The 19,127-nt window shown below is 43.8% G+C and overlaps 1 protein-coding gene across 4 annotated transcripts in view; it reads left to right on the top strand.

The window, feature by feature from the left end:
- Positions 1–729: 729 nt before the first annotated feature.
- Positions 730–19,127, top strand: part of ANXA10 (annexin A10) — a 194,416-nt gene continuing 176,018 nt past the window's right edge. Inside the window, exon 1 of one of the 4 annotated variants that reach the window (XM_068269334.1) lies at positions 730–783. In XM_068269334.1, the coding sequence (XP_068125435.1) occupies positions 766–783 (18 nt within the window). In that variant the 5' untranslated portion in view covers positions 730–765. Of the gene's footprint in view, positions 784–8,834; positions 8,930–19,127 lie in introns of those variants that run through there. The other 3 variants (XM_068269352.1, XM_068269344.1, XM_068269359.1) reach the window with 3 other exon arrangements.

The following is a 19,127-nucleotide window of genomic DNA, read 5'->3' as shown; positions in this document are numbered from 1 at the left end:
ATAAGGCTGAAGTTTACTTCAAAGTCACTTGAAGTCTCTAGAAACACTCTAACAGCTGTAATGTAAATATAGCAAAATCCTATTTCCGTTTTAGTGTTTACCAAATCTGTCCTTAGGTTTATCAGCAGTACAGGTAGTCACCAATATGTACAGGTGGAGTCATTACTGTCAGAGCAATGTGGATATAAATATAATAATGTTCTGTTAGTGGGACTTGATGGATAAGAGATACACGTAAACAGTATACAGTATTACAGCAGCCTGTGAATGACCATATTTTTCATTAGAAAGTAATCCTGAATTTGCAGAAAGTAAAGACAAGTTTTATGATCTCCTAGAAATATATACCCTACTGCAATATTCAGAGCAATTTGTGTCTTACATGAAACAGGAAATCTTAAGACTGATACATAGTGACAGCATAATGTGTCATATGATCAATGATTAACTAAGTCCCTTTCACAGAGCTTTGAACGGATTGGCTCTTTCCATATCTGTTAGAGGGAATGCAAAGATTAAGTCTTATTTGTATTACAAAATGAAATTGTTACCTGATATATGATTGATGGTTTAGCACACATACCTGGTACCGAGGAGTGCTTTTCTTTGTTTTAAGCAAACTGAACATGATTAGTGTGTGGCTTGCATTATCAGATTGGGTGGGGTAACATATTCCCTATGAAGCTGTCCATTTGCCTGCTTCATTTTCCGTCCTTTTCAATAGACATCCATTACCGCGCTGCACGAGAAAAAACCTACGCTACAATGTTTTGTGGAGACTATGTAAGTTATCTTGTTTTGTAATATTTCTGCTGCATTGCATTTGTTCACATGATCACAGAGTAAGTCTGTATTAGCAACGTAATTTGAGGAGTCGCAATGAAGGGCTTAGATGCTTTCCTTGCGTTGAAAGACATCCATGGCTACAATTGCTAGGTAATGCCTAATGATGTTGATCCAGGGATTTTATCTGATTGCCATCTGGAGTCGGGAAGGAATTTTTCCCTTCTGGGGCTAATTGGACCATGCCTTGTAAGGGTTTTTCGCCTTCCTCTGGATCAACAGGGATATGTGAGGGAGCAGGCTGGAGTTGTACTTTATACTGGTTGAACTCGATGGACGTATGTCTTTTTTCAACCAAAATAACTATGTAACTATGTAACTATGAGTCAGGCATACACAACATGAGGGTCATTTCATTAAAATAGCTTATATTTGACCTTACTTTTATCATCAGTGCTGCAAGTGAAAGCCCTGACTCAGGGGCGTAACTAGGGAGAACAGCCCCATGTGACTGCAGGGGGGTGCCAAGGTGTGGAGGCCCAACTACTAACCTTCTCTTTCTCCAATACTCCCGAGCAGGTGTTTTCGTGGCTACACATGTTATGGGTGTAAAGATCCTGATGGCCACACTTGCTTTATGAGCCTTTTACGATAGGCCCTCAGGCTGTGAGGGTCACCAAGAAGAGGTAAAGGAAGGGTTGTGAACATTAAGGGGCCACAACAAAGTTTTGCTGGGGAGCCCCATAATTTGTAGTCATGCTTCTGCCCTTACTCATTTCTGTCCTTCACCCAAAGATTATCCAGGGTATTGGTAAAATATTTAGCAGTCATAAAAAATTGAGAGAAGGTCTTCCGTGGCGATAACAAACACAAACGATAACCTCTAGTTGGAGGTCAAAACTCAATAAGACACTGTATGGTAGATGGCGAGAATCAAGATGTTATCCCTTCATAGCAGCAATGTGTGAATGAATGCTGTAACAACAAGAGGAAACATGATTGTGTGTTATAGCGGTGACCTCTCAGATATGCTGTTCACCTAGATGTGTGGCTGACCTCTGCTGCTAGGTTCCTTTACTGAAATGTAAGCGTCGGAGCCTATATTATTGTGGGATAACACGATGGCAGATCCAAACCATAGAGTAAGTAACTTCTTATAAATATGGTGGAGTATTATATGAGATACATTTACACTTACATACTTCATAGGTAAGAAGATTGGTCAGATCTGGGTGGTAAAGGTTTAATTGCGTGGTGCTAAGTGAATCTTTTTGGGAAGAGGTGAATGTTTGGCAAATTTTACACTGGTGAAGTAGTGTGGCAAATGAAATCTGAATGTTGGGTGTCTAATTAAAAGCTTTGTATTTCCAGCCTACATAGTGTGCCCATCATAAAGAAGTATTATTCTGGTATGTATTTACTATTGTTGGGGATAGCTTTTTTAAAATAGAAGTATAGCATATTCCAAGAGGGCCACCACCTGCCACCCCTTCTACTAGTAATAGGTACACTAGAAGATCAGTGCTGGGTAATATGTTAGCGCTTTATAGGTACAATAAATAAATAAATAAATAAATAAAAGTGCCCACTAATGATACATTGATTGTACAATCTTACCAAATCTATGTAGTAGAAGAGTAAACTTACTGAATATTCTTTGAATGGACACTGCATTGGATAAAAACCTAATAATATAATGAATTGTATGTGTAGTATGGATAATTAATAGAACATTAGTAGCAAAGAAAAGAGTTTTATATTTTTATTTTCTGTTATATAGGTTTTTTGCTTTATAACATTGCATCATTCTATCATATTTGCAATTGCAAACCACACACTGCATTTTAAACAATGAAACAGAGCAGAGCTAATGACCCTTTGAACTTCTGCAGAAAAACCTTATCTGAAGCTGCCTCTCACTTTTTCTTTGATGCATAAGTGCTTCCAAAAATAGGACAGTCTCTGACGCAACTTCGGCTGGGGAGCTCAGACAAACTCTTTTGCATAGATAACAAGTGAAGTTTCTTAACTCTTCCTGTATTGGAAACAATATATTAGACTCTGTTCTTTGCTACTAATGTTCTATTTCTTAGCTGTACTACACATACAATATATCATAAGTTTATTTTCACTTCAGATTCCCTTTAAGGTAGTCCCCATCTTACACAGAAGTGGTAAGATTGTACAATCAATATTATATCCATTAGCATCTTAAGGGGAGCAACCTTCACTGAGAGGCGGTTATTTTTCCCACGACTGTAGGTGCTGAGGTACGCGGCCACTGAAGACACATTGGGGGGGGATTGACTGTACATTCACTGTGGCGATGGAGGAGAAGAGAGGAGCTTGGAGTAGGAGTTTTTCACCCTACTTTATTACGATTATTTTGCCCAAATATCTTGTTTGCATGAAATAAAAACGCATTTGAATGGTATAACGTGCATTGCTCATACAACTTTGTACAATTTGTGAAATATGCACAGTATAAATGTCTGTCATTTGATTTTCATGTTATGAGCTTGGTACCAACCAATCTATGCTGCTGAATCAGTCAGGCGGTCTCACTAATCGGATTGGTTGCACTGCTTGGATAAATCAATGCTGAGCAGTGACATATTCTGGTTCTAGCAGAGATCCTGAATATACACATGTGCCAGTGGGGGAAAAAGCAACAGTGGTCCCCTCTGCAGAATAAATGTAGGGGTCCCATGTGAGTGGGTGTGGTCATAAAAGATCATGGGTGGATACTAAAATTGTCAACATAAAAGTATGCAAACTTCTGCAGGCACTGTATTAACCTCCTTGCCGGTCTAAAAAATCCGGCAAGGAGGCAGCACCGCACTTTTTTTTTATTTTTTTATTTTTTAAATCATGTAGCGAGCCCAGGGCTCGCTACATGATAGCCGCTGAGCGGAGGCATCCCCCACCCACTCCGATCGCCTTCGGCGATCAGAGTATGCAGGAACGTCGGGACATCACAGGGAATCCCGAACTGCCCCTCAGCGCTGCCTGGCACTGATTGGCCAGGCTGCGCAGGGGTCTGGGGCGGGGGGGGGGGGGGCGGCTCAGCGCGGCGGGTAGCGGCGAATCGGTGGCGACGATCGCGTACTACACGCAGCTAGCAAAGTGCTAGCTGCGTGTAGGAAAAAAAATTATGCAAATCGGCCCAGCGGGGCCTGAGAATCCTCCTGCGCAGGTTACCCCGAACTGAGTTCGGGATAACCGGCAAGGAGGTTAACATAGCACATACTGGGCTTGATTCACAAAGTGGTGCTAACCTACTTAGCACGTCTAAAGTCTTTAGACATGCTAACGAGGGTGCTAAGTAGGTTAGCACCGGATTTCTCAATCAGTTCGCGCGTTTTTGTCAATCAGTTTTGCGCTGGCAAAGTCCTATGCGCGCGCTAAGTCCCATAGGCTTTAATGGGCACTTCACACGGAGCGCCCTGCGCTCTGTGCAGTTCACGCGTAAAACTTTGCGCGCGATAGCACGCGAAAAGTTCTTTTAGATGCGCTAAGGGGCTTTTCACAGGCGTGCTAACAGTTAGCACCGCTTTGTGAATCAAGCCCACTGTATTTTCAACCTACTGTATTTATTATGTCTCATACATGAATGGACCGCAAGCAACTATCACTACGCCTCATGCAACAGTGTCACACATGTTCCTAAGAAATAGATGAAAACTTGTAAAAATGTAAATGGTTGAAAAAAAAACCTAACATACCATTGTTATTGAAGGGGAACTTCAGCCTAAACAAACATACTGGGCTTGATTCTCTAAACAGCGTTAACTGTTAGCATGGGCATGTGTGTCGTTCACGGACTTTTGAGCACGTGATAACGCAGACCTTTGTACGCAATCGGGCGCAGATCGTGTGCAAAAGTCCGTGTTATCTTTTGCATGAGATCGGCGCACACAAAAGTCTGTGAGCGGCACTTCGCATGGTAACTGCTTAGCACATCATGCTAACAGTTACCGCTGTTTAGAGAATCAAGCCCACTGTCATTAAAGCGGTTTAAAACCCTGACATGATATTCAATAAAAACATGTTTACCTACTTTTTATATGCCATACGGTTATCATATTTGCATTTATGCATAAGTATTATTATTCATTTAGAAGTTATAGGTTTCCAAAAATACAGTTTTTTGCTTTGTGAGCTGACTTCGCATTTTATTAATAACTGTTTTTATTCATTGCTGTATTGCAGGCAGACATGCTTTCAGTGTCTCTCTGTCTCCAGCAGCTTCTCTGCAGTCAGAGAATGTGTCACATTCCCCACTTGATACATTTAAGTAAACACAAGATAACATTATCTAAAGTTCGGATGCATCTGCATTTCACTGCACTGAACTTTCAAGCTCTGTATGTAACCCTTCTAATGCTGGTCTAGTAAAAAAAAATGCTGATTGCATATCATTAATATGCTGTAAATAATGTTTTAAAGCAAAGATGAAATGCAGGGTTATATTCCACTTTAAGTTACATTAGTTATGTTAATTAAAATAGATAGGTAATATAATCTCTTACCCACCCTGTTTTAAAAGGACAGGAAAATGTTTGTGATTTCATGGGGCAGCCATCTTTTTGGTTGAAAGGAGGTGACAGAGAGCATAAGACACAGTTACAACTTTCCTGTGTCCTGATCACCCCTACCAGCTGCGCGCGCTAGGCTTCAAATCTCAAATTCAAAATAATTTTTTTTTACAAATGCCCCAAAACAGCAGAACGAGAAAAACAACATCAGAAATCCCATCATGCTTTGGACAGCATCAGGGGAAAAATGCCCAGGCAGTTTTCTTTTGTGCAGCTAAAAATGAGGCTTGGGTAAGAAAAACAAAGTTCTGATGCTGTGAAACTGTTAAAGAAGCACCAAGCCCTTTCATTGTTACTGAGTAGATTTTTAGTCTGGAGGTTCACTTTAATGTTATTATTCTGTATCTATATAGCACTGATATATTGCATAGTGCTTTTTGCAGAGTACATAATCATGTTATTGACTGTCCTAAAAGGAACGTGCAATCTAAGGATAAGGAATTTACAGTCTAATCCCTACCATAATCATAGTAAAGTCTGTCTATTATATTATTATCATGTATTTATATAGTGCTGCCATCTTCTGCAGCACTTCACAAAGTACATACACATGGAGGAAAATGACATGGAGAGAAAGACAACTACATGGAGGGGGTGACACATGAGGGATACAAATAAACAGGGCCGAAGCATACATGAACCTGTAGGATAATCTGGCCCTGACTGTGGTGCAGCTGTACAGCCTGCATGGGCCCATGTCTGCTTTTGACATGTGCTATTCATGTACCAATGTCTATAGTTATGGCTTAGGGACAGACAAGGCAATTTCATGTTTCATATATAAATAGATGGATTGACAGATAATCATATTTCACTTTCATGTATGAGTTCCAGTAAAAACAATGGCATTTCTCAGATTCCTGCATTTAAAGTTCTAGTCACATTAGTGTGAATTCTGCTGCATGAATGATGAGCACTGTGTGCCGAGCAACACACCATTTGTTAGTCACCCTGATTGCCTCTTTATTATTTGCAGATAGTGTAGCAGTCAGCACTATAAAAGTGAGGGATGCTATAGGCTGATGGAGAACAGCGGTGTTCAGTGATAATCATAATCAGCTAATCGCCATTGTGCAAAATTTTGTGTTAATTTTCGCAGCCTGAATAGGGGACACTGCACTCTTACCTACAGTGTGTTCTAGAGCAATTTAAGAACTTAATAACGGAGGATTCAGCTCATAGAAGCAGCACCACACATATATATTGGTATAAATATATATAACACTTTATTTGATATAATGCTTCCAATATTAACATTAAAAAACAAAAAACAACAGACACCACAACCATCCCATGTAATAACAGTTACTATCCATCAAATAGAATATCAATCTATAGCACGTATGAAAATTATATGAGATAGTAATAGGTGTGGGTGCTCAGAAAAGAGCACACCAACACCATATGAACCCGGGTTCAGTTCCTCCAATAGGAAATATAAAGTGCATATACAGTGCAAAAATCAAGTGAAACTTTTGCACTGTATATGCACTTTATATTTCCTATATTTCCTATTGGAGGAACTGAACCCGGGTTCATATGGTGTTGGTGTGCTCTTTTCTGAGCACCCACACCTATTACTATCTCATATAATTTTCATACATGCTATAGATTGATATTTTATTTGATGGATAGTAACTGTTATTACATGGGATGGTTGTGGTGTCTGTTGTTTTTAGTTTTTTAATGTTAATATTGGAAGCATTATATCAAATAAAGTGTTATATATATTTATACCAATATATATGTGTGGTGCTGCTTCTATGAGCTGAATCCTCCGTTATTAAGCTAATTTTCGCAGCTACGCCTATACATAATTACACATTGCTTATTACATTGATTTTGTATAATCATTCGTAATTTCACATTAATTTTCACATATTTTTTGCATAATTTTGCGCCAAAGCCCTCATACATCACAATCAGAATTATTTATTTCGCCAAGTACAAAAGAAGGGGTTATACCAGGAATTAGTTCATACAGGTTCTGCAAGGGGGGGGGGGGGAATGTCCAAAAGCCAAGAGCCGAGGCTGCCACACTACAGCGCCACCTGTCACATTTGTCAGTCCTCTGTCATCCCTAAGGAGACATGGAGGGGGGGCAGAGGGAGGCGAAAGCTCAGCTGTGATGTTCCAGTTCTTCATGAAAGAAACCAGCAGTGATGGCTGATGCTGCTGACATCTGGTATCTGGCAGTGCTGGCCAAGGTGTTCCAGTTCAAAAGGTGCGGTAGTCAAAAAGACCTTGTTGTTTTTGAAAAAAATAGAAGAAGCCGACGTGGTTTTTAAAAATCCTAATTGCACACAGAGGCTGGGTCTGCATATAATGCCCAGCCTCTGTTGCTATATTGTTCTCCCCCCGACACCCCCCCCCCCCCCCGAACTCTGCTTGCCCCCATAAATCAAACCGCCGTGCTAGCGACACACAGTGTGTTGATAGCCAGCTGTTTACATCAACACTGTCACTCTCTGCCGCTCCCCCGCCTCCTCTATGTTGCCGATCCCCGCCTGCGTTCCTTCCCTCCAATCAGCGGGGAGGGAAGGGTCGCAGGCGGGAAGCGGCAAGAGTGACAGTGGCCATGTAAACAGCTGGCTATCGACACGCTGCGTGTCGCTAGCACTGCTGTTTGATTTATGGGGGCAAGCAGAGCCCAGGGGGGGGGGGGGGTCTGGGCAAGAACAATATAGCAACAGAGGCTAGGCATTATATGTAGAGCCAGCCTCTGTGTGCAATTAGGACTTTTAAAACCCACCTCGGGTTCTCTTTAAACTCAGAAAAATGACAGTTTTAAAAACATTTTTCTATGCATTTTTAAAATCAATAAAAAAAAAATAAAAAAAAAGACTACAAGGTCTTTTTGAAAAAAAACATTTTTTTTTACTTGTACACACAGTTCTCTTTAACATATGTAGCAATTTTGGTAGCAATAGCATGTATGGGCGCTTTGCTATTAACCACTTAAGTCTGCAGAAAATTATGCGAAAATTGCGCAAAATTACAATTGATTACAATTACATACGAAGTTATTTATGATTTTCCCTGAAATGTTGCCTTACAATGGCGAAGCATAATTGCAAATTATGATGCATAATATCTGCTCATCACTAGTGATGTTTCAGTCAAACTCCCATTTGCAAATGTTGCCATCTTCGGCAAGTAATGGTCCACAAGGACAATGCAAGTCACATACCACTGCTTCCTTCAGCTAGAAATAGACATCTTTCAGCTAGAAATATATCCACATACTTCTGGGAAGCAGAAATGGATAAATTAATGGATAAATTGAGGCACATAAATACCATTAAAGCAGCGTTCATTAAAAATAGATGATTCAAGCAAACATATGCAAATGATTAACAGATAAAAATAGCATTACGTTCATCAAAGATAAAAATAGAACCTGTGTGTATGTACTGTATTTGCTGAAAGAGATCCAGGCGCCATCTTGTGACTGCTGTTTTTGTTCCTGCTGGAGAGAACACCCCTGACTCCTGTTCCTGTCACCACCAGGATTCCAATATGTTCCTCAGTAATCAGTAAGGCAAGAAGTGAGGGACAGCTCTAATTGTTTTCTATGGGTTGTAACTTTATTCCAATACCATCATGTTTTATTATTATTTTCTCTATTCCTGTTAAAAAATCTTCCTGTTAGATTAAAAAAAATTGGAATATTTCTCCTAAATAGAGTCAAAGTAAAGCAATAAAAACGTTGACCTGTGTGCTAGTCCTTTTTTATGCTATTCAAAACTAAAATAAACAGCCTTTGGTAACTATACCTAATGAACTAAAAGTGTAAGCATGAGTAAACAGACAGAACTTATTTTTGGTGAAATAACGTATTGCAGGCCTGGGCAGCTCATCAAAAGTCTCCTTGCATGCATTGCTAGAAAATCATTTTGTCATCTGAACCTTCAGAGAGATTTAATTTAGATAATATTATATAGAAATATGGAGAGCAGTTACTTTTATAACCAGTGCCAGCTTGTTGTCTTAATTTTTTACCCTAATGCTTGTAGGAAACCGATTTAAAGAAAAACATGCACGGTATATTGTGTTCCTTCTTTGACTCTCTTTTCTAAAGCCGTGTCCCTTGCAAAAAAGCAAGCTTATGTTATATGTATTTAACAATTTGCCTCTGTGAGTGCAGAATTTCTGGCTGCAGTTTATCACAAGAATATAGGCTTGTGCCAGTTTATTACCCAGGAATATAGAATCTTTAACCTTTGGCTAAATTTATTAAAACATACTGGGATAATTATCATTATGTTAGAAATAGCTCAAGCCCGTAAAAAGGTCTTTTTTGGTAGTATTTGAAGAGTACTGCATGTGCTATTACTCATGGCTCACAGCAACTTTGGTAAAGAAACTGAAGAAAATGGAATTCTGCAAACTCAACTTTTGTGAAACATATCTGCATTGCCTGCAGCAGTGATTGTTACCACTGTGCACTGTCCAGTGCTAAATGTGGTCTACTGTCACAGATGCAAACATGGGCAACAGTGCCATGTTTAGTGCATTTAGTGCATTTACTGCTGGCTTAATTGGATATCTGTGTTGCAGAGTAATGCACAGTCAATGGGCAAAGTAATTTTCAGCAAGTACATAATTTTAAACATGCTACTACTGAGATCTTCATCTTCTAATTGCAAATATGAAGCACAAACACCTTTATTAACAAATAATAAAATGAACAGATACATAACATGGGAAATAGGGCTTGATTCACAAAATCGTGATAACTCTTATCACACTTGCGCTAGGGCTATAATGCGCGTAAAGTTTTTCACGTGCAAATGTGAATTTGCATGCGAAATTGCGGCCAGTTTCAGACAACACAAATTTTCATGCGAAATGAGCAGTGATTTTGCGCGCAAAACGTTATGCATGTTATATTGCGCGCAAAGCGCTAGCGCAATATAACATGCATAACGTTTTGCGCGCAAAATCACTGCTCATTTCGCATGAAAATTTGTGTTGTCTGCGCGCAAAGCGCTAGCGCAACCGTGATAAGAGTTATCACGGCTTTGTGAATCAAGCCCATAGTCTCAGTGTGAAATAGGCTACTTGAAGAGGAACTGTGACCAAGGACTGAAATATCTCCCAATCAGTAGCTGATATCTATTTTCCTACGAGGAATCTTTACCTTTTCTTGAATAGATCATCAGGGAAGTCTGTATGGCTGATATTGTGGTGAAACCCCTCCCACAATAGGATGACAAGCCCTAGGTCCTGACATCACACTGTTAGGGCTGGTGCACACCAAAACCCGCTAGCAGATCCGCAAAATGCTAGCAGATTTTGAAACGCTTTTTCTTCTTTTTCTGTAGCGTTTCAGCTAGCGTTTTGCGGTTTTGTCTAGCGGTTTTGGTGTAGTAGATTTCCTGTATTGTTACAGTAAAGCTGTTACTGAACAGCTACTGTAACAAAAACGCCTGGCAAACCGCTCTGAAGTGCCGTTTTTCAGAGCGGTTTGCGTTTTTCCTATACTTAACATTGAGGCAGAAACGCATCCACAATCCAAAAAATGCCTCACCCAGGCATTTTTCGTTTCTGCAAAATGCCTCCCGCTCTGGTGTGAACCACCCCATTGAGATACATTGACCAAGCAGATCCGCAGCCGCAAGCGGATCTGAAAACGCCCAAAAAGCCGCTCGGTGTGCACCAGCCCTAAGAGCCTTCTTGCATTGTGGGAAATAACAGATGTTTCCAACTGCTAAGCAACCAGTATCTCCCTCTGTGTATAAGTACAATATATATTAAAAAAAAAAACCTTTTAATCTATCGCATTGTTAGGGGACGTGGTTATAGGTAATGGCAGTTGGTGCTGTCTGATTTTTGTCATGTCTGCCAGTAGGAAAGATGATTACATGCATGCTGATTGTGGATCAAACACTATGAACAAATTGCATGGCGAATATCAATCATTGGGCTTGATTCACAAAACCGTGCTAGCGCATATCACTACCGTGCTATGCGTTTAGCACACAATGTAACGCGGGTGAAGGTTTATGCATGTAAAGATTTACGTGCGTGTGCTAACGCGGCAAAGTGCGCGCATTAATGCGCAAAAACCTTTGTTAGCACGCGCACGTAAATCTATACGCGCGCAAACCTTCACGCGCGTTACATTTAGTGCTAAACGCATAGCACTGTTTTGTGAATCAAGCCCCCTTTTTGAACTGAATTTTTGAATTTATCACTTTGCAATGTATTGATTTATTATTTAATTTCAGGCTTCTGTACACATTGTTTGTGCTCTTAAACAAATGCTACGCTTAATGATTAAGGGAGTTAAAGGAATATTTGAATTAGCACTACCAGTTCTGTAGTTCACAAACTGGTACAGTAAAGTTCTGACTTCCGAATTGTTTTCACAATGTGACTTAGTTACAATGTATTGTAGGGTAGGTTAAGCATGCTTATGGAGGAGTAAGGTCACTCAAGAAAAATGAGTCTGTGATAAGCTATGTGCAGCTCAAATAAAAATATGTTTACTGTTATGAGAAGCTATGCCCTATTGTATGTTCTAGCTAGTCTATACAGTTGTCACCATAGCCATCAAGTACAGTGAGTTGTTTGCACAGTTAACACTCCGAAAATATATCAGACATTGTGGTCTGTTCAAAAGAAAATGCCACACTGGTTATATACTGATAATATGTATAAAGCAACACACAAGCCTTTTTGCATTTTATTATGATTTGTAGATGATAGGCTTTTCTTAATTCAACAAAATCCTTAGGCTTCCTTGCAGTCAGAATAAAATATGTTTCTTGTGTACAGTGATTGCCAGGGGCGTTCCTAGGGTCCTTGGAGATCGGTGGCACCTGGGGGCACTAGGCGGGGGCTTTGTGCGGCGCGTGCAGCGCGTTGCGGCAAAAATGGGCGTGGTCATGCAGTGAGTGGGCGTGGTCATGGGTGGGGCCAATCATACATTAGATTAGGACAGTGGTGGCGAACTTTTTGGAGGCCCAAACTGCAACCCAGAAGTCACTTATCTATCGCAAAGTGGCAACAGCAATTTAAACTAAATACTATACAAACGTTTTAACACATACGTGAACATTATGGAAAATCCAAGTTGAAAAACTGAAAAGATAAACAATTTCATCCATCCTACTCCTGAAAAAATATATTCATTTTGTTAGAACCTCCCAGTTTTATTTTCTGTTTTAAAAAGCTAAAAAAGTAGGTTTAATGCTATTGTCTCATATGATGTTTATTCAGCTTTTCCCATAGTCTCACAGTTAGCAATCATGTGACCCCCAACAAGACAAATTCAGCAATCATGAGGCCCCAATCAAGACAAATTCAGAAATCATGAGGCCCCCAACAAGACAAATTCAGCAATCATGAGGCCCCCAACATGACAAAGTCAGCAAGCGTGAGGCCCCCAACAAGACAAATTCAGCAATCATGAGGCCCCCAACAAATCATGAGGCCCCCAACAAGACAAATTCAGCAATCATGAGGCCCCCAACAAGACAAATTCAGCAGTCGTGAGGCACATAAATAGACAGCATTTCACATAAATAGGCAGAATGCCCCCTTAATATGGTAGACACCTCTCACCTGGCTTCTGAATTCTCCTCTACTGGCTGCTGTACCTGGCAATACTGTTTTTGGCTGGATTGGGGATGATGTGTGAGCTGAAAGGCCTGGCAGTGATGCTGTGGCCTGGCTGGCGGTGATGCTGTGGCCGATGTTGTGGCTGGGTTGGCTGTCAGTGATGCTGTGCTGTGCTTGGCTGGTTAAAGTAAATGCTGGCCTGACTGGTGGTGATGCTGTGGCCTTTTTGATAGTGATTCTGGGCTGGTTGGCTGGTGGTGATGCTGGGCTGGCTGGCCTGGATAGTTTAGGTAGCGATAGGTGCCCTCTAGTTAAGGTAGCGCCAGGAGTACTCCAGTTTAGGTAGTGACAGGAGCCCCTCAGTTCAGTTAGTGACAGGAGCCCCCCAGTGTAGGCAGTGACAGGAGCCCCCAGTTTAGGTAGTGACAGGCACCCCCCAGCTAGGTAGTGACAGGCACCCCCCAGTTAGGTAGTGAGTGACAGGGACCCCCAGTTGGGTAGTGAGTGACAGCAGGGACCCCCAGTTGGGTAGTGAGTGACAGCAGGGACCCCCAGTTAGATAGTGAGTGACAGCAGGAACCCCCAGTTAGATAGTAAGTGACAGCAGGGACCCCCAGTTAAATAGTGAGTGACAGCAGGGACCCCCAGTTAAATAGTGAGTGACAGCAGGGACCCCTGTTTAGATAGTGACAGCAGGGACCCCTAGTTAAATAGTGAGTGACAGCAGGGACCCCCAGTTAAATAGTGAGTGACAGCAGGGACCCCCGTTTAGATAGTGAGTGACAGCAGGGATCCCGTTTAGATAGTGAGTGACAGCAGGGACCCCTGTTAGGTAGTGAGTGACAGCAGGGACCCCCATTAGGTAGTGAGTAGAGTGGGGCCGAACCTCCGATTTTAGGTTCGTGAACCGGGTTCGCGAACTTCCGCGTAAGGTTCGGTTCGCGTAAAAGTTCGCGAACCGCAATAGACTTCAATGGGGATGCGAACTTTGGAAAAAAAAAATTATGCTGGCCACAAAAGTGATGGAAAAGATGTTTCAAGGGGTCTAACACCTGGACCCTCAGGTGGAGGAGTGGGATACATGCCAAAAGTCCCCGGGAAAAATCTGGATTTGACGCAAAGCAGCGTTTTAAGGGCAGAAATCACATTGAATGCTAAATGACAGGCCTAAAGTGCTTTCAAACATCTTGCATGTGTATACATCAATCAGGTAGTGTAATTAAGGTACTGCTTCACACTGACACACCAAACTCACCGTGTAACGCACCGCAAACAGCTGTTTGTGTAGTGACGGCCGTGCTGGACTGGTGCGCACCATGGCGAGAGTGCAGGTTTTGGTGGCTTTACAGCCCATATGGTCGCCTGGCTGATGTACAGAACAGGTATGCAGTGGCGGGTTCACTGAACAGAACAGGTATGCAGTGGTGGGTTCACAGAACAGGTATGCAGTGGCAGGTTCACTGAACAGGTATACAGTGGCGGGTTCACTGAACACAACAGGTATGCAGTGGCGGGTTCACTGAACAGGAATACAGTGGCGGGTTCACTGAACAGAACAGGTATGCAGTGGCGGGTTCACTGAACAGAACAGGTATGCAGTGGCGGGTTCACTGAACAGTACAGGTATGCAGTGGCAGGCTCACTGAACAGGTATGCAGTGGTGGGTTCACAGAACAGGTATGCAGTGGTGGGTTCACAGAACAGGTATGCAGTGGCAGGTTCACTGAACAGGTATGCAGTGGTGGGTTCACAGAACAGGTATGCAGTGGTGGGTTCACAGAACAGGTATGCAGTGGCAGGTTCACTGAACAGGTATGCAGTTTTGGGTTCACTGAACAGGTATGCAGTGGTGGGTTCACTGAACAGGTATGCAGTGGTGGGTTCACAGTACAGGTATGCAGTGGTGGGTTCACAGAACAGGTATGCAGTGGCAGGTTCACTGAACAGGTATGCAGTGGTGGGTTCACAGAACAGGTATGCAGTGGTGGGTTCACAGAACAGGTATGCAGTGGCAGGTTCACTGAACAGGTATGCAGTGGTGGGTTCACAGAACAGGTATGCAGTGGTGGGTTCACAGAACAGGTATGCAGTGGCAGGTTCACTGAACAGGTATGCAGTGGTGGGTTCACTGAACAGGTATGCAGTGGTGGGTTCACTGAACAGGTATGCAGTGGTGGGTTCACAGTACAGGTATGCAGTGGTGGGTTCACAGAACAGGTATGCAGTGGTGGGTTCACAGAACAGGTATGCAGTGGCAGGTTCACTGAACAGGTATGCAGTGGTGGGTTCACAGAACAGGTATGCAGTGGTGGGTTCACAGAACAGGTATGCAGTGGCAGGTTCACTGAACAGGTATGCAGTGGTGGGTTCACAGAACAGGTATGCAGTGGTGGGTTCACAGAACAGGTATGCAGTGGCAGGTTCACTGAACAGGTATGCAGTGGTGGGTTCACTGAACAGGTATGCAGTGGTGGGTTCACTGAACAGGTATGCAGTGATGGGTTCACAGTACAGGTATGCAGTGGTGGGTTCACAGAACAGGTATGCAGTGGTGGGTTCACAGAACAGGTATGCAGTGGCAGGTTCACTGAACAGGTATGCAGTGGTGGGTTCACAGAACAGGTATGCAGTGGTGCGTTCACAGAACAGGTATGCAGTGGCAGGTTCACTGAACAGGTATGCAGGTATCCAGTGGGCTCACTGAACAGAAAAGGTATGGTGGGCTCACTGAACAGAACAGGTATGCAGCCAGGAACAAGCTAAGCCTAACTAATCTTTCCCTATGAGAGACAGTCTGCAGCAGCTCGCCCTACTCTCACTAACGCAGGCACACGAGTGAGCGTAATGGCCGCCGCTGCCTGCCTTTTATTAGGGGGGGAGTGGCTCCAGGGGCTAGTGTAGCCTAATTGGCTACACTGGGCCTGCTGACTGTGATGTAGAGGGTCAAAGTTGACCCTCATGGTGCATTATGGGGTGAACCGAACTTCCGCAAAAGTTCGCCTGCGGGACGCGAACGCAAACCACTGAAGTTCGCATGGAACCGTTCGCAGGCGAACCGTTCGGCCCAACTCTAGTAGTGAGTGAGAGCAGTGACCCCCGTTAGGTAGTGAGTGACAGCAGTGACCCCCGTTAGGTAGTGAGTGACAGCAGGGACCCCCAGTTGGGTAGTGAGTGACAGCAGGGACCCCAGTTAGATAGTGAGTGACAGCAGGGACCCCCAATTAGATAGTGAGTGACAGCAGAGACCCCCAGTTAGATAGTGTGTGACAGCAGGGACCCCCAGTTAAATAGTGAGTGCAGAGGCGGCCTTAGAGTATGCGGGGCCTGGGGCGAGTGTCACATGCGGGGCCTAGAGCCATAAGTGTAGGCCATATACCGTATCGCCACGTTCATGGGCTTGTCCGCCTTTAATGCAGTACGCCTTACTATTATTGTTTGAAAACAATTACGTTCGGTAAAGGCCACTAAGCCAACCAATATAAAAAACAATGGTACTACCATTCGCTATTTGATTACATTACATATTTTAATTATTCTATATAGCTAGTACAGCGCCCAGTATATAGCTAGTATAGTGCCCAGTATATAGCTAGTATAGCGCCCAGTATATAGCTAGTACAGCGCCCAGTATATAGCTAGTATAGTGCCCAGTATATAGCTAGTATAGCGCCCAGTATATAGCTAGTATAGCGCCCAGTATATAGCTAGTACAGCGCCTAGTATATAGCGAGTATAGCGCCCAGTATATAGCTAGTACAGCGCCTAGTATATAGCTAGTACAGCACCCAGTATATAGCTAGTATAGTGCCTAGTATATAGCTAGTATAGCGCCCAGTATATAGCTAGTATAGCGCCCAGTATATAGCTAGTACAGCGCCTAGTATATAGCTAGTATAGTGCCCAGTATATAGCTAGTATAGCGCCCAGTATATAGCTAGCACAGCACCCAGTATATAGCTAGTACAGTGCCCGGTATATAGCTAGTACAGTGCCCGGTATATAGCTAGTACAGTGCCCGGTATATAGCTAGTACAGTGCCCGGTATATAGCTAGTACAGTGCCCGGTATATAGCTAGTACAGTGCCCGGTATATAGCTAGTATAGTACCCGGTATATAGCTAGTACAGTGCCCGGTATATAGTTAGTACAGTGCCTAGTATATAGCTAGTACAGTGCCCGGTATATAGCTAGTACAGTGCCCGGTATATAGCTAGTACAGTGCCCGGTATATAGCTAGTACAGTGCCTGGTATATAGCTAGTACAGTGCCCGGTATAAAGTTAGTACAGTGCCCGGTATATAGCTAGTACAGTGCCCGGTATATAGCTAGTATAGTACCCGGTATATAGCTAGTACAGTGCCCGGTATATAGTTAGTACAGTGCCTAGTATATAGCTAGTACAGCGCCCAGTATATAGTTAGTATAAATAGTTCCCAGTGCATAACTAATAACAATAATGCTCCCCCAGCCAGCCCCAGTGCCCCGCCCAAATCATGTACCCCTCAAATAATCCTACCTACCGGACAGTATCTGCTGTGCCTCAGCTGAGTCCCCTGGCCTCTGCTCTGCAATACGTCCGGCGGCTGCTGCAGACAGTGGCTCGCTCAGTGAGTCTCTCAGACTCTCAGTCCTGGTCGGCTCTAGGTCGGGCTGCAGCTGCCACGGGGAGCGCTCTCTCTGCGCATGGATATGACGTCATTCGTGACGTCACTCGCTGGGTGCCAGCAGCCGGGCAGAGGAGGAAATGCCGATGCGCTCCAGCCTATACAGGAAGGAAGCGCATCAGGTCAGTGCGATCGGCGGCTGCTGCCGCCGCAGCAGCCAGCAATAAATATTAAATTAGGCCGGCTCTGAATGGCGGTGCGCGGGGCCTCCTCAAGCGCGGGGCCTGGGGCGACCGCCCCACTTGCCCCCCCCAAAGGCCGGCTCTGAGTGAGTGACAGCAGGGACCCCCAGTTAAATACTGAGTGACAGCAGGGATCCCCGTTTAGATAGTGAGTGACAGCAGGGACCCCCGTTAGGTAGCGAGTGACAGCAGAGACCCCCAGTTAAATAGTGAGTGACACCCAGTTAAATAGTGAGTGACAGCAGGGACCCCCGTTTCGATAGTGACAGCAGGGACCCCCAGTTAAATAGTGAGTGACAGCAGGGACCCCCAGTTAAATAGTGAGTGACAGCAGGGATCCCCGTTTAGATAGTGAGTGACAGCAGGGACCCCCGTTAGGTAGCGAGTGACAGCAGGGACCCCCAGTTAAATAGTGAGTGACAGCAGGGATCCCCGTTTAGATAGTGAGTGACAGCAGGGACCCCCGTTAGGTAGTGAGTGACAGCAGGGACCCCCGTTAGGTAGTGAGTGACAGCAGGGACCCCCGTTAGGTAGTGAGTGACAGCAGGGACCCCCGTTAGGTAGTGAGTGACAGCAGGGACCCCCGTTAGGTAGTGAGTGAGTGACAGGGACCCCCGTTATATAGTGAGTGACAGGCGCGCTCCTCACCCCACCTACCTTGCCGGGTCAGACCTCAGGATCAGCGGGCGACCCGACCAGATAGAGCGGGTGTCGGGCACAAATATGCGGAAGTGAAGTCACTTCCGCATATCAGCGGTGTCCGCTAGGTCCTAGCGCCCGCTCTATCTGGTCGCCCGGCGCTGATCGAGGTCTGAGTGGCAGCGGGGACAGCGGAGCAGAGCAGGGCAGAGCTGGGCAGCGGCGGCCGGGAGATTCGTGGCACCCCAGGACAGATTGGGGGCACGGGCCCCCCCAAAATAGGGCTAGCGACGCCCCTGGTGATTGCTAGAATTCTCATTTGCTCATTCGTTTTTTACTGATGTTTGCATGGGATGAGACGTAGGTGTCTGGACATCACTTGCACTTCCATTCCTATTTACTGCTAAAGAGTTTTGTAAACTAGAGGGATCCTGGTGATGCCATGCATCTTTTTTTTACAATCTGATGACTGAATATAATAAGGTTAAAACAGGCACATTCTCAAAAAAAATTAAAAATAAATGAATGTTTTCAGGAATTCGTTAAATCATTTGTCTCTATATTTAAACATAAGCAGTAGGGATGAGCTTGCGGATTTGAAACATTTCCAAGTAAGAAAGTGAATGTTGGAAATTATTAAGTTCCGAATTTTGTTCCGAAGTTAAGCATTGAGGTAGGTTAATGGTGCCAAT

The sequence above is a fragment of the Hyperolius riggenbachi genome, chromosome 1 (genome assembly GCF_040937935.1).
Source record: "Hyperolius riggenbachi isolate aHypRig1 chromosome 1, aHypRig1.pri, whole genome shotgun sequence".
NCBI classification, from domain to species: Eukaryota; Metazoa; Chordata; class Amphibia; order Anura; family Hyperoliidae; genus Hyperolius; species Hyperolius riggenbachi.
This window is presented reverse-complemented; position numbering and strand designations above follow the sequence as displayed.